Source organism: Homalodisca vitripennis, chromosome 3 (assembly GCF_021130785.1).
Source record: "Homalodisca vitripennis isolate AUS2020 chromosome 3, UT_GWSS_2.1, whole genome shotgun sequence".
NCBI classification, from domain to species: domain Eukaryota; kingdom Metazoa; phylum Arthropoda; class Insecta; order Hemiptera; family Cicadellidae; genus Homalodisca; species Homalodisca vitripennis.
This window is the reverse complement of record NC_060209.1, coordinates 90,331,643-90,346,417: the sequence shown is the minus strand read 5'-3', so window position 1 is coordinate 90,346,417 and position 14,775 is coordinate 90,331,643. Positions and strand designations below refer to the sequence as shown.

The 14,775-nt window shown below is 35.2% G+C and overlaps 1 protein-coding gene across 4 annotated transcripts in view; it reads left to right on the top strand.

The window, feature by feature from the left end:
- Nucleotides 1–14,775, top strand: part of LOC124357168 (four and a half LIM domains protein 2) — a 492,077-nt gene that overhangs the window by 401,412 nt on the left and 75,890 nt on the right. For 3 of the 4 annotated variants that reach the window (XM_046808680.1, XM_046808678.1, XM_046808679.1), the window contains 2 exons: nt 8,676–8,876; nt 12,872–13,046. In XM_046808680.1, coding sequence (XP_046664636.1) covers nt 8,676–8,876; nt 12,872–13,046 — 376 coding nt within the window. The remainder of the gene's footprint in view (nt 1–8,675; nt 8,877–12,871; nt 13,047–14,775) is intronic. The other variant, XM_046808682.1, reaches the window with a different exon arrangement.

The following is a 14,775-nucleotide window of genomic DNA, read 5'->3' as shown; positions in this document are numbered from 1 at the left end:
ACTTCCATACCTCATATCGACGTCGATCCACGTCTGTTCCCGTTTGTTTGATGTTTGCATGTGTCCAGCACGTTGGACCTTACAAATATTGCATGTCAGAATTCTGGATACATGTTGAACCTTATTTTTACAACGTTTATAGGTTCTGGAATGTAGGTTACCCTACGAACTTGTAACACCCAATTCAGAGCACGCTCCACTTCCATACCTCATATCGACGTCGATCCACGTCTGTTCCCGTTTGTTTGATGTTTGCATGTGTCCAGCACGTTGGACCTTACAAATATTGCATGTCAGAACTCTGGATACATGTTGAACCTTAAGTATTTTTTTGTTACGAGTAGCAGAATACATATATGTGAGAACTGGATAGTAAAAGTGTGACCTAAGTGAGTCAATTTTATTTCGCTTTAGTCAACTGTTTAAATTTACAAAATGTTTAATTCTTAATTACTTATCGTATATTTTTATTGATAAAGTATTAATAAAATATTGCAATAAAATAATAAAAAACACATTTTAAACCTTTTAATACGTGCAAGAGATCTAAAAAGATGTGCCAAAGACGTGCAGATTTAACTTTTAATTTTGAAATCTCTCTGGGCATTCAATATTACTTCTATTGAAGATTAATGGTGCTGGTTTACAATAAAATCTTTAAAGTTTTAATTCGAGGATGTTTTTAGGTAATGTTTACTTTCTCAATAACCTCCTGATGTAAAAGTGTATGAAAGCCCTGAAGCTGTCCATTATATTTTTTTGCGTGTTGATATTTACACGTTTAAATGTGTTCAGTACTATCAACATAGTAGGGGCTAGTTAGTATGTGACAGCCACTAAAGAGACGAATGTTTTCTCGCTCCAAAACTAGAGTAATAAAAAATGGCTACATTTACTCGAGTGCCACTTTGTTGGCCACCACTCAATTATACCAAAGAGTTACAGTCGGTTTTTGCCAGTTAAAAAATTCTATATAGGATTCGCAAACTTCTCAGGGTGGCAATTGGTAGCGATGTTTACAACAAATTACCCACAAAAGAAACTTACATTGCACAAGGTGTATACAAACGACATATGATCATGAAAATTGGTCCAGTCACACGTTCAGGGATATGATATCTTAATCCATCGGCTTGATCGCAAACTGGTTGCGACAACAGCATTCCTCGTTGGTAAAATTGAAACCTATGGCTTTTATTTATTGAAGAAATATATTATACCCCTTATGAAAAATTGATCGTGTATTTTGTATTGTAACGGCAACATTGATGTACTCTGTAGACCTTAGTCTTACTTGTAAAAAATAACAGGTCTCCATCCATCTTATTTATTATGACATTTTTCATTTGACACGTTTTAGTTATACGTTATAGAAATATCTGTTATTACTTCCGATGTTACCACATAATTGATATTTAAGATTTGCCGACACTCCCTGACCTCCTGCGGACACACCTTATCACTTATCATAACTCCGGGTGTATAATCAGGCCATGATAGCCAGATGTAGGGCAAACGGGCCCGCGTCCGCGCCTGTCTTCTGTCTTCCGCTGCTGAGTCATGGTAACTGTTACTGCTTTAAACCCGAGTTACGTCAGCTCCGACCTTGGAGGTTCTTTTTGACTCTTAATTACTTTCAAACAAACACGTAAGGGCATATTTTGAATTAAATTCCCGCAAGGTTAACAATACAATGGAACAATTCCAAAATTGGGCCCTCTAGCGACTCGTGTTACATTTTAGGTAGTGCAATCAACTTTTTGTTTGAAATTTTCTATTATTTAGTCCTTTTATGAACATTTTGCTGAAAACAGAAGAAGTATAAAACAATATTTTTCACTCCGCAAGAAATTACAGGCAGTTAAAGAAAGAAATGTAATTAAGCCTAAATAAAAACTGTTAAAGGTAAAAATATGAAAATTGTACAGTGTGTACATGAGGTAAAGCTTCAAGAACCGACATGGTTTTAATAATATTTTCTTCAGGAAATCATACTTTTTGATTAATAACAATCATGCACTTCCTCCAATCATCTTTCATGTACATACTTGAAAAATTGTAAGAAGTCTGATCTGATTATAAGAAAACCATAAATTCTACTTAAAATTCCTATCACTTGAGATTAAGGTTTTCTATTCCCTGAAATAACAGAAAGGTGATAATTAATTGATAAAGTAAATGTTTAGCTATAGTAATGATGTACCAACTGTCGTTGCTTTATATTTAATAGTTCAGAAAACATTACATCCTGTATAATAGACCATAAATAATGTTAACGTTTTAATATGGATATGCATCGTAGCCTAGGCCTACATGTACTCATATCTGGAAGAGACGAAGATAATTGCACAAATATTTACATTGTATTTCCAATTTTAATTTCATAAGTTGACTTTAACTACAGAAATATCAAACCATACCTTATTTGAAAAGTGTGCTACGATTTAAATTTCAATACAGGCCTAATGAACAAACCATTTAAAAAAAGTTTGTTTACTGAAAGCCAGCAGTAGTATAAGCACTAGTTGTTTTAAATCAATCAAGTAATTTCCTGAAAGAATGGATCGAAACGGCCACGCTATTTCTGATGAGCATCGGAATAGGAAGATATTGAGTGGGATAAAGTATCAAACAATAATTTTTTCTTATACTCATATTTGTTTTAGATTGAGACACTTAAATTTAACCGATTATAAATAATAATTAAATCACTGTCAGGCAAATATATAAAGATACTGATGGTCGCCTTTTCAGCCAGCCTGTCTTCGTATGGTTAGATCCCCTGATTTTTTAAATTTGTGCTACTGTTTAATTTAAGTGTGTAAAGCTAAAAAGAAAGATCTCATAAACAATTATCGTGCGATATTTTCCAATCCTTTCAATACCCTCCTATTTCAACCCGCATACGTCTAGCGGCCGATTTCTTCTTATCGATTTTACGGAATATGAAATAGCCCGTAGACTTACAAGTACTTTCTCATTAAACAGAGGCCACCTATTCAAAGCACGCTGCGGCTGATGTGGTTAGGCGATTTAGATTTAGGTTTACTAACTAACCTAACCTAACACCCAACCTAACCTAGTCTAGCATAACCCCTAACCTAATCCATAACATAACCCCTAAACTAACCTAACCCCTCTAACCTACCACCTAACCCCTTACCTAACCTAATCCCCAACCCAACCCAATCCTACCGTTAGTATATATTGTGTAACTGCCCACCCAAAATGGCCAAATCCCGTTTATCAGTGGCCTCCGTTTCATCGGAAATACCGACTTACGCAATGTAAATTCGCTGAGTGTGCCCAGGCGTGGTTTACTGACGTCACCGCTATACTTAACTCAACCTTGTCTGCAGGCGTGAGAATACGTTCTACTCAGGTTAGCTGAATAGTCTAGCTTAGGATGACAAGTTGTTTTCCGCGGTAATTTCCTCCAGCTGTGAGTCAAGGTCAGCTACATTAATCAGCTGGTCATTGTTATGTACTCGATAGAGTTGATTTGTTTAGTTTCGCTACGCTTTACGCTCTTACCCTATGTATAACGTGTCGGTAAATGTATACAATGATATACTGGTTACGTCGTTCTTATTTCTAGATTGCAGTTTCGTATAAGACTGAAATATATTTTCTTCAGTTTTTCAAATTACCATATAAAATGTCATAATTATATGTACCTAACCCACGATTGCTCTTATACTACCAGAAGGATAGTCTACAAAGAGTGCATGTATAAGTTCAAAAATATGAAATAACCTTTTAAATAGCAAGATTTATAACTAAACTAATATTAATGAAATGCCGAGTAATAAATGTATACGCTTTGCAAATAAGAAAAATAAAAATGCTTAACGAAAAAAGTAGTTATTTAAGATATAAGAACACATTTTTAATTAGTTTCAATATACATATCTATACGGCTGTTGAACGTATAACAATGTTTCTTTAAAGAGCTCACTACTGAGAACTCAATATTTTGGTTTATAAATACTAAAATAATTTTATTTGTCATATTTCTAAAATAATTAAATATGTTTATATTTCTCAGTTAAAATGTAGCAATGAACACTTACGAATTGTTGCCATTATTTTTCAAATAATCCAAACTTTGTGTTTTCGAATAGCAATTGTAGCGTTAGTTACATGTAACTTGGCTTATGTAAACATTACAGAGACGGAGCCTGAGCTTGAATGATTGTGAGGAAATAAAGAATCGGAGATTACATGAATTGTGATTGTTCGGTTAGTACATGCAAGTTTCTGTTTTAAAACTTGAACAGCGTAACTATTATTTATAACATTCCGTTCTCTTGCCCAACTTTTTATATGAAAAGGGCGATTAAACTAAAATAGGTTTGTAATTATTAAATTTGGCTCTATTTTAACAGCCCCAAAACTTGAGCTTTGTCTTTATTAACTTAGTTATGAGATCATCATCGATATAAGTAACTATTCCAATCGATTGCGCGTACATTGCTTTTTTGATAATCGAGAACTAAGTGTGTTAATGTACACGAGTGAAGAAAAAGGTAGAAACTTTTCAGTGCAGAACCAGTACACTGTATACCGATATAATATTATTATTAATAAAAATTGTGTGTAACCCTTTAACAATGAAAAAAAGAAATGTTGCAGTATTTCACGTTAAAAACCCATTTGCTTTATGTACGTATTTCGGAAGAAGCAAGCAAAACTTTAAATATTATTCGAGATAACAGTAAGCCATTCAGTTCCAGACGTGCAGCCACAGTGGCGTGCCCACACTGGACTCATCAGCTAATGGAAGCCGGGTGGTGATGGCATGGCGTGATCATGCAACCAGGTCTAGGACAGGGCGGCAGATCGCGCCAGCTTCTGAAATACGTGCATGTACAGTACACTAAATAATGTGCAGAACTGTGTTTAATATCACAGTCACAGTGGCGTGCCCGCACTGGACTCATCAGCTAATGGAAGCCGGGTGGTGATGGCATGGCGTGATCATGCAACCAGGTCTAGGACAGGGCGGCAGACCCCGCCAGCTTCTGAAATACGTGCATGTACAGTACACTAAATAATAATGTGCAGAACTGTGTTTAATATCACAGTCACAGTGGCGTGCCCACACTGGACTCATCAGCTAATGGAAGCCGGGTGGTGATGGCATGGCGTGATCATGCAACCAGGTCTAGGACAGGGCGGCAGATCGCGCCAGCTTCTGAAATACGTGCATGTACAGTACTAAATAATGTGCCGAACTGTGTTTAATATCACAGTCACAGTGGCGTGCCCACACTGGACTCATCAGCTAATGGAAGCCGGGTGGTGATGGCATGGCGTGATCATGCAACCAGGTCTAGGACAGGGCGGCAGACCGCACCAGTTTCTGAAATACGTGCATGTACAGTACACTAAATAATGTGCAGAACTGTGTTTAATATCACAGTCACAGTGGCGTGCCCGCACTGGACTCATCACCTAATGGAAGCCGGGTGGTGATGGCATGGCGTGATCATGCAACCAGGTCTAGGACAGGGCGGCAGACCCCGCCAGCTTCTGAAATACGCTCATGAACAGTACACTAAATAATTTGTAATACACTAATAAGAACAGTGTTTAATATCACTGTTAAGTCAAGTATTGTCCGATTCGTTTTCCTTCAGAATAATGATGTGTAACAACTACTTAGATTTTTCTATATGTAGGGTCCTTTCCTTCCCTACACAGGATCGACTCTCTCAGTGGTCAATGACTTGTACCAATGGAACCGTAGATGAACAACATGTTATATATCATGAAAAGTTATTCTCTTATGGTAAAACTCTAGAAAACCAATTGTATAATATTCTAATACCCATCCAAGTGAGGCTTGTGAGAAATTATGCCTTTCTGAAAACTAGCTGAGTGCAATATTAGTCTCACATATCGTTTCACGATGGGTAAAAACTTGTTAGAGTCGATACAATCTGAATCACTAATATATTTGCGATGCCGTAACGGACATTTACTCGTAGTCGCTAGTTCGTACATTCCAAAACACGGTAAACCCATCGGATCTCTCCGGATATGGACATTACAACCTGCAACTCTTCTCCAGACCATGACCTTTCAGTATGACCTCTATAAGAAGACTAGTCCACCACAGCATGTCGAACCGTAGAGCAGGAAGTCGGAGCTTCTTTCCCGTGTATACTCCCATTTGTATGGAAATGAGCTGGTGTACCCCAATGTATTGTAGAAGTGGGTATGTGCAACATAATTTATTTAGTTTTATGGTCTGGAAACGTGTGTAGACATATTTACAACCAGGAATAGAAGATTAAGTACCGAGCTACTTTCTGTGGCACATTTCATAACCCTTCTGAGTCATCTTGGCCACTGGTTCTCCTCCGTGTTTACATTTTTGGGAACCGGTGCTGTATATTATTTATCATATGGCCAGATTTTTTTGAATCAAGAGCCGGAAAACGAGCTTTACAAGAATATATTACTACAGGTATGTTAAGTTATTGCAGAAAAGCAGTGTCTAGTAGGTTGAATTTTAAAACTACAACTTTTGAAATTGTTGTTTTTGAAATGAGTGTTGATTGTTTGAAATTGAAGAATGTTGTGTTCTTCCATGGATATCAGTAGGTAACGTAAACGTTGAGTATCTTTGGTTTTGTAACGTTCTATGAAAAGATATTGTAGCCAATGCTAAAAACTCTTGCCGCTCGAAAGGCTCTGGCTATGTATGATCCTGTGGGACACAACAGAAACGGTAATTATAAGTATATGACAGGAAAGTATTGTGTAACTCAATTAAAACTCAAATCAAATAAATATTATTTTCACAACATTTTCAAAAGTATGTAAATGCAAAAGGGCGAAATTTCACAGCACATAAAGCAACGTTTTGGTTGGCTTGCCAGTTCAAATACATTTGTACAAAATGATAATAATCACAATAATAATAAAATAAGAAGTGTAACATTTAAGTATAATCACAGTATATTTTGAATTTTTTTGTTATTGTTTTTAATAATCGAATCTGTATTAAATATTAGCACGTGCAAGAAAACAAAGCATGAAAATGGAAGAACTAAAATTGAATTATCACAGAGACTATGGTGCAATAAAATCTGATAATATCTAAAAATAAACATTCGCCAAAATGAGGTATCACTAGCAGATTCAAACTTCAACAGCACAGTTTTAAAATGGATGCGAAATCTATTCTCTTGTAAAGTCAAATGTTTTTCAATCTAATCCAAGGGAATCTTACTTTGAACTGGTTCCTCCTGTATAGAACAGTTTTCTGAGTGCTTCAAGACATAGTCCTAATTGTTTTTCGGTTCACTCCCTTATGTTATTTAGATGCATTTTAAATTCGACAGACTATTCCCCTTACAACATAAATTAGTTAGTTTTAATGCTGTAATTTTATATTATTTTATCAAATATATTTATCAATATTTATATTCATAAACCTTATAATAAATGCAGGTATATATTTTTATTGATAAGAGGTCAGAAACGCCCAAGGTCTGAAGTATTTTTTTTTAGTTTCCGTTCAATAGGAAGGCAAGGCCGGTTGCGCCACATAACTTGATCGGTTGGCAAAAAACCCGCAAACATAATTCCACACGGTGTCGGCCTCTAATGCGCGGTGCAGCTTTTGAATTTTGCATGTTTCATAAACTTTCTGACCTTTCGCGCTCGCCAAATTCCACCACTAAGGACGTACACACCTGTATTCTTCACCTTGGATTCTGCACGCTATATCAGCTAATTAGCCAACACTAAACGGTGGCTATTCACGCCATTCACGTCTCCCGATGAATGGCCGAGTGGTTCAAGTGGCGTGATACGATGCTAATACCGGTGTTCAACAGCTGTTTATAACATAAGCAACAATCAACTGCTTTCACCAGGTGCTAAGTGTAGAGGTTATGTCTGGTGACGTCACTCAAGGCTGCCAACTTGACGGCTCGTATTGACGAGGAATGCAAACCGCTGCCAAGAGGAACTGCATCGCTATAATCAGTTTGTTTGTCGGCATTATCATACGAATGGGAGAGCCATTAGCCTGACACTCGAGCAAAATAGTTTCTACTTCAGAGGATTATTTTATACTTCCGCATGTCATTTCGTGCATTATACAACTTTGCATATTTAGCAGTAGAGTGTACCTCTTGAATAGAAAATAAGGAGTATTTTCAAATTACAGAATCAAGTATGATGTATGAATTGTGCCAATACAGATTATTAATGTTACCCTACAGTTGGGGTATGTATTAATTATATCCATAAACGATAACGACAGATGAAATGTATAGTTATGGATACATGACGAACTGTCACTTGGTGAGGAGGATCAAATTCAGGAGCAAGTCATCGAAATAACCTATCTAAATTGAGAATTAAATGTGTAATTTTACTTGTAGTTAATTATTAATGCTCTCATTATTTCCGTAAAATGTAGAGTGTTCTGTCAGTTGTATAGCTGCTCAGATTACTGAGATATTTGACTGGTTCTTTTCGTTGAAGAAAAAGGCATTTCGTTGTAAGCTCACTATGCTGAAATTCCGTTGATTTGATTGGTTGTAGTGGAAGTGTCCGGATTCACTAGTAGCATGTGCATAGATGTAAGAATAATTTACATCACTGATAAAACGAAGTATTCCTCATCTTGATGATGTTTTTGTTTGTTACAGTTGATTTTCAGCGGCGAATACACGAAGGCGATGAACAAGGACTGGCACTCGGGCCACTTCTGCTGCTGGCAGTGTGACGAGTCTCTGACGGGACAACGCTATGTGCTGCGGGACGAGCATCCCTACTGCATCAAGTGTTACGAGAGCGTCTTCGCCAATGGCTGCGAGGAGTGCAATAAAACCATCGGCATCGACTCTAAGGTACTATACCCTCCCAGTTACTTCCATAGAATAGGAATATACTTCAAAATATCCGACTCTTTTATCCTGACTTTAATTACTTTGATACCAACATCCTTTACTCTTTTCAACCAAACAAGCGAATATTTACATCGACTCCAAGGTTCATAAACTCAATATCTTCCGGACGCTACACCGAGTAAATTTTCTTGATTTAAAAATCGAATTTGCAAAAGTTACAGGACTTCTTTCTCCCGACGCAATACTCGGTTAGTTACACCATGTCCACGCCACCCTATCTCTTTCTTCCAGCTAGTTGAATAGTTACATCAACCCCAAAATAACCAACTGTCTTTATACCCAACCTAAAAAGTTTTCGTGTTCAACATTTTTCCCATTGGCAATATACAATTGTGTACTATACCAACAGAACTAATTTAGTAACTAAATTATTCAAGCTTTGATTATTAGTATTTTAAAGAATGGAGTGCCATAATAGAATCTGGCAATATGTTTGTTTTGGTCATCATCTTTGGTGTTATCATCATATCAACGGATCGTCAATTTTTACGGTTTCGATTATTAAGAAAATGGTTTGTAGCTAGAACCCCTCTCTAATATAATTAACCATTTTTACAGTCTAACATGAAGACTTGCCGTAATATAAAAATCATATACGCCTAGAATAATTAGTTCAGTTTACGGGTCTGTTTTCAAACACAGTTTTACAGTTCACGATTGGAGAGTCAGTTCTGAAATCAATTTTTAATCGTAATTGTGAACATAACACTGAACTGTATGTGAGTTGGCCAAGTTCTACGTTTTACTCAAATTTGATTGCAAGTTTTCCAGCATATATTGAGAAACGTATTTTATACGTGCTGATATATCACCGTCAGACAACTATATATAGAGATTGCAAGCACAAATTTCGAATATTTAGTTGGTATGAGTTTAGTTGACGCTGACTTAACACAGGTGTATCTGTCGGATGAAAAGCGCGTCAAGATGAAAAGAGTATATATTTTTTTTAATCCCCTCATGTTTTTAACGCTTTTTAAATCCCTCCATTTTAACCTTCACACAAATTGTGACGATCCATTTCTTTCTGATGGGAAATTCCTATTTTAATATAAAGATAAAACAAGTGTGCATATAAAATGCAAATTGGCTCTCGGCTCCTGTATGTACTATAACATTATGTATTTTTTGTAGCATATCAGAATCAATTGACTTATAAATGACTTTGTAACACGCAGCCTACATTATTGACACCCGTACACGAGCTGGGTTAGTATTAATTTAATCAAGCCCCGTCGCGTGTCACATTTGCATCCAGTCCGTACGTCTTCCGTCACTGCCTGAGACTCCTCATTTAGAATTCATTAAAACATTTGCTCGTGGTAAAAACTGCATATCTAACTCTGTCGATTGTTTTTCTTTTCTTTTGTCTAGATGTTATATTTGCCAAACACTTTTAAATAGTGACAATAATAACGATATTTTTCAAAAACTAATATTTTAACGTAACTGTAGTAATTTAAATAATATTTATAATTCATATTATAATTATATATGTATACACTATTTAGCGTTTGTATTTAGCCTGTAATAACTTATATTAAATCGTGCCTTTGTTTATTTTTAATCCAGAGGGACTTTAATCTATTTTACTAAAGGGTTATTAAAGTCTTATGTTTTCAAAGTAACATGTTTTAAAATATTAAAAACTTGTTTATCATGAATACCGTAAATATATATTTAATTTGTTAACAGTATTTAGTACATATGTTTTTGTAATTTAGAATTTAAACCCTTATAAGTGATTTTTTATTATTATTTTTTTATAGTTTTCGATTAGTATAACAGCATGGCGATAATTACGACGATGATTGTAACGGTAATGTTATAAGTATATTTGACCATTCAGGACACTTAAACCTTGAAAGCATTACATTGTATAAATATATGAAAAACAAATATCATACACAAATAAAGTATAACAGGTTGTGTATATATTATAAAGTTACATAAAAACAAACCAAATATAACAAAAATTGAGCTTTCGCGGAAGTACAGTGAATGTGGGACAATCAAAATCGCCTGGTCCTATCCAGAGCCCAAAATATGGTTTTATAGTTAAATTAATTATTAATTTTTATCTCTTGGAAGTAACACTCTCTAAGGTTAAAATATATATATATATATATATATATATATATATATATAGTTTTGCTAAAGATAGTGCAATAAGAGGAGATTGTAAATATTTTGTGGTGTAAGATTTATTTTGGGAAGAAAATATTATCCTCGAAATTTAGGAAATTTGATTGGTAGGCTAAGTCTCTTTTTAAAAGTACATTATTTTTACTTTGATTTTATGTAACAATGAAAATATCAAGTATAATTTATTTCTTATCAATAACACAATTTAAATTGCTTATAATTAATATATACCAATGTATTAGTAGCATTTGATGGTTTAGTGACTGTAAAGGTTCGCAGAGCTCCTTGAGTTACCACCCTCTAATTTTCCTTCTCTATATCTATCATTTCAATCACTTTAACAGTTGATTTCCTTTTATGTGCATTAAACTGACATATTATTAGGAATGCTTCCGGTAACCAACAAATGATGCGCAAAATTTATTGTTTTCTAAAATAATTCAGATAGTGACAAGCGCTCATTAAGACGCGAGATTCCAGTATTTGAAAGTGCAGGTTGTCAATTTATATACGCAGTTTGGCTCCAAGCTTGAAAACATATTCTAAACTTAGTACTTTGATAGGCTCTATGTAGTCAGTCGGTGTGTAAGAGTGATTCAATGTGTCTTTGCTTCTTGTTCATTATTTTTAATTCTCCTTGTGTTTACTACATTATATATAAACCTTTTCTTTTGTATTTAAGTTTTGAATTCATTTCAACATACAGGGTGTAAAAAGATCCCGTATGGGGTTTATAATTTCCAAATGACTACAGGCAAAGCAATAAAACTTGGTATATCATTACTGCACATACAAATATATTTTTTGAAGTAACTACCATTTTTTGTCATGTCTGGGGGTTGCCCTGCAAGGAGTCAGAAGGAAATCTTAAATTAGTGCATAGGTCGAGTAGTACAACAAATTAAAGGCCTATATTAGTAGAGTACAATGCCGTACTCTGACCCGAAAAGGTTCATTCTGTAAAAAATTATGCTGCTTTACAGTTTGAAACATTTACAATGTAGGTCCTGTTCTAGGAGGTTTAATATTATTGTTTTGGTTCAAGTTGTGAAAGTTAAACTTAGTAAACGAATATTGAACTTAAGAAATCTTTTTTTAAGTAGTTATTGACTCTTCGAACCCAATCGAGGATGGTCCACAAGGATTTCGGAAAAAGAATATAACGTAAGGATAGCTCAAGATGTACATCATTATAAAGGGGGGTTGTTTTGCAGATATGAATGATAAATGGAAAAACCTGGTATCAGTTATTTAATGGAAAGTTCTTATTTTAGCTTGGGCTTTGGACTCTACTTGATGAACACCTTACATTACTCTTTAAAACGATGTACACCTTGAGCTATGCTTACGATTTTTTTGCCAAATTCCTTGTAGACCATCCTCCGTTTGAGTCACTAACTAACTGAGATATATTTTTACTTTAAGTTAATTAAATTTTTATAGGTTAAGCAAATTTGTTATTGTCTATCTAAAGTATAATTGACCAAAAAGGTATCAATACAGTATATTGTAAATGTCCTGTATATACTTGTGTTGTGAGGTTGAGTGGTAAAGGGGTCTTGATAGCCTTAACTACACCTCCTTTATTAAGACATTTTTCATTTTATTTCTCCATTTTTGACTTGTCGTCTCACAACCACATTTTTACGAGACGTTTTTCATGTTTAACAAGTGCCGAGTATCACTTGCCGACACAACAGTTCGGCTCCCAACTCGATAAGCTATTCTATGGCTAGAGCTATGATCTCTAATATTCTACTTGTCGTCTTATAACCACTGTCGTGTTACAGGACTTGTCGTACAAGGACAAGCACTGGCATGAGGCATGTTTCCTGTGCAACAAGTGCCGAGTGTCACTGGTCGACAAGCAGTTCGGCTCCAAGCTTGACAAGATATTCTGCGGCAACTGCTATGACGCTCAGTTCGCTTCCAGGTGTGACGGCTGTGGTCAGATCTTCAAAGCTGGTAAGTGTGCAAAGCAGTTGTGTGTTTTTGTATCAGACTCAAGAACTCAATACACGTTCGTTGACATAGAAAACCACTACAAACACACTGTCCAATGGAGCGTGAAATTATATTACATTACATTTAATGATATGCAGGATGATTTACAGCGACTATATTGTATGGTTCTAATGAATAGTGCGCGGATAAAGAAGTACTATCCCTGTATTGGTTCCGAGACCTAATCTTCCTTGCCGACTTTCAGAATCGATTGATTGTATGTAGAGCGCTCTGGTTGGCATCTAGTGTACTAATAGAGTACACAGCTATTGCTGCAGTTCATTGTTGAAAGCCTGTTATTTGTCAACCAAAGATTATACACACACATCATTTATTTTAAACATTACATAAAACATTTCATGAGGTATACATTAAATAGGTTTGTGTTTTTTTGCAGTGATTTAGAAAGAATTTATCAAATTAACTAATTGAAATGAAAATGGTTCGTGTTTAGTAATTAAACTACGTTCATTTTTACGTATCAAATACAGGTTTATCGATGTTGGGTACCACAAAATATTGTGTTTCCCAAATAAGGAAAAAGCTATGTATACAGTGAAATCATTTTGAATTGCCCTACTTATATACATATTGTTCAATATTCATAACTGCCTCTTTTCAATAACGTAACTGTAAATAAACATGTAATTGTATATTACATGGTAGTTCATAAAATGAAACTAGTAAAATGCTTAAAACTGTGTCTCTATGTTGAGATAAAGAGATGAAACAAATGGTAAAGATTTTACTTAAACAAGACAAAAAGATAAATTTTAACTTACCTACAAATTATTGAACCATGTATTTGAAACTGTGGTTTGGTTAATTTTAAATTGTCGCAAATCCTGGCTTGGAAATGTAACAAATACGAATAGCTAAATTGTTTAACTAATAACATGTAATAAAACTTTTACTCTTTTCATACGGAAACATTTGCCACTAATTTCGGAACCGCGCTAGTCTTCTAAAATACCATATGAATCCATAAGACTAATAACTAACACATATTTTTGGTCAGAGGTTTCTATGCATTATGAGAAGTCTAAATTATGTATAAACAGACGCAAGACTGTTTTATTTATTGCAAGGTTTATAATTAGGTAATAGTTGAAAATAACACAGATTTTTGTTAAATAATCAAACCAATATCCGATAATCCATAGGTTAGTTGGCTATAAAATTATACTTTTAAGACGAAACATCTCTAAAAAGCGTATTAAGAATAAGTAGTCAAAAGTGATTGCTCTTATTGGACACAACTCGAGATGGACGCTTGTAGAAAATACCGCTAGAAGCGATCTGAGCTGCGGTAGTTCATGGCCATGTTCCTGGGTGGGCCCCAGCGTTGCACCCGAGACGCTTACGTAAACCGAATAAACTTGACACAAATAAGCCAAGTGCTACAAACACGGCACTGCCCACCTGATAAGTCGCTTGATGACAAATTGTTCCCGGTGCTCGCTATCAGTTCACTTTTTCACTTAGAATCCACTTTCCCGCGCTGTACAGAGATAAGTTCCCCATATTACCAGGCCTTGTCGGAGAGGCCTTCGTCCCCATCCCCGACTCTGAGTCAGGCTATGGAGTACTTATAGATAATCTACGTAATTATAAAACCCCGTCCTACATGGTTTCCTCCTGTAATGTCCATTATTTTGTATAGATGAAATGTTGGTTTTAATGTCAACCA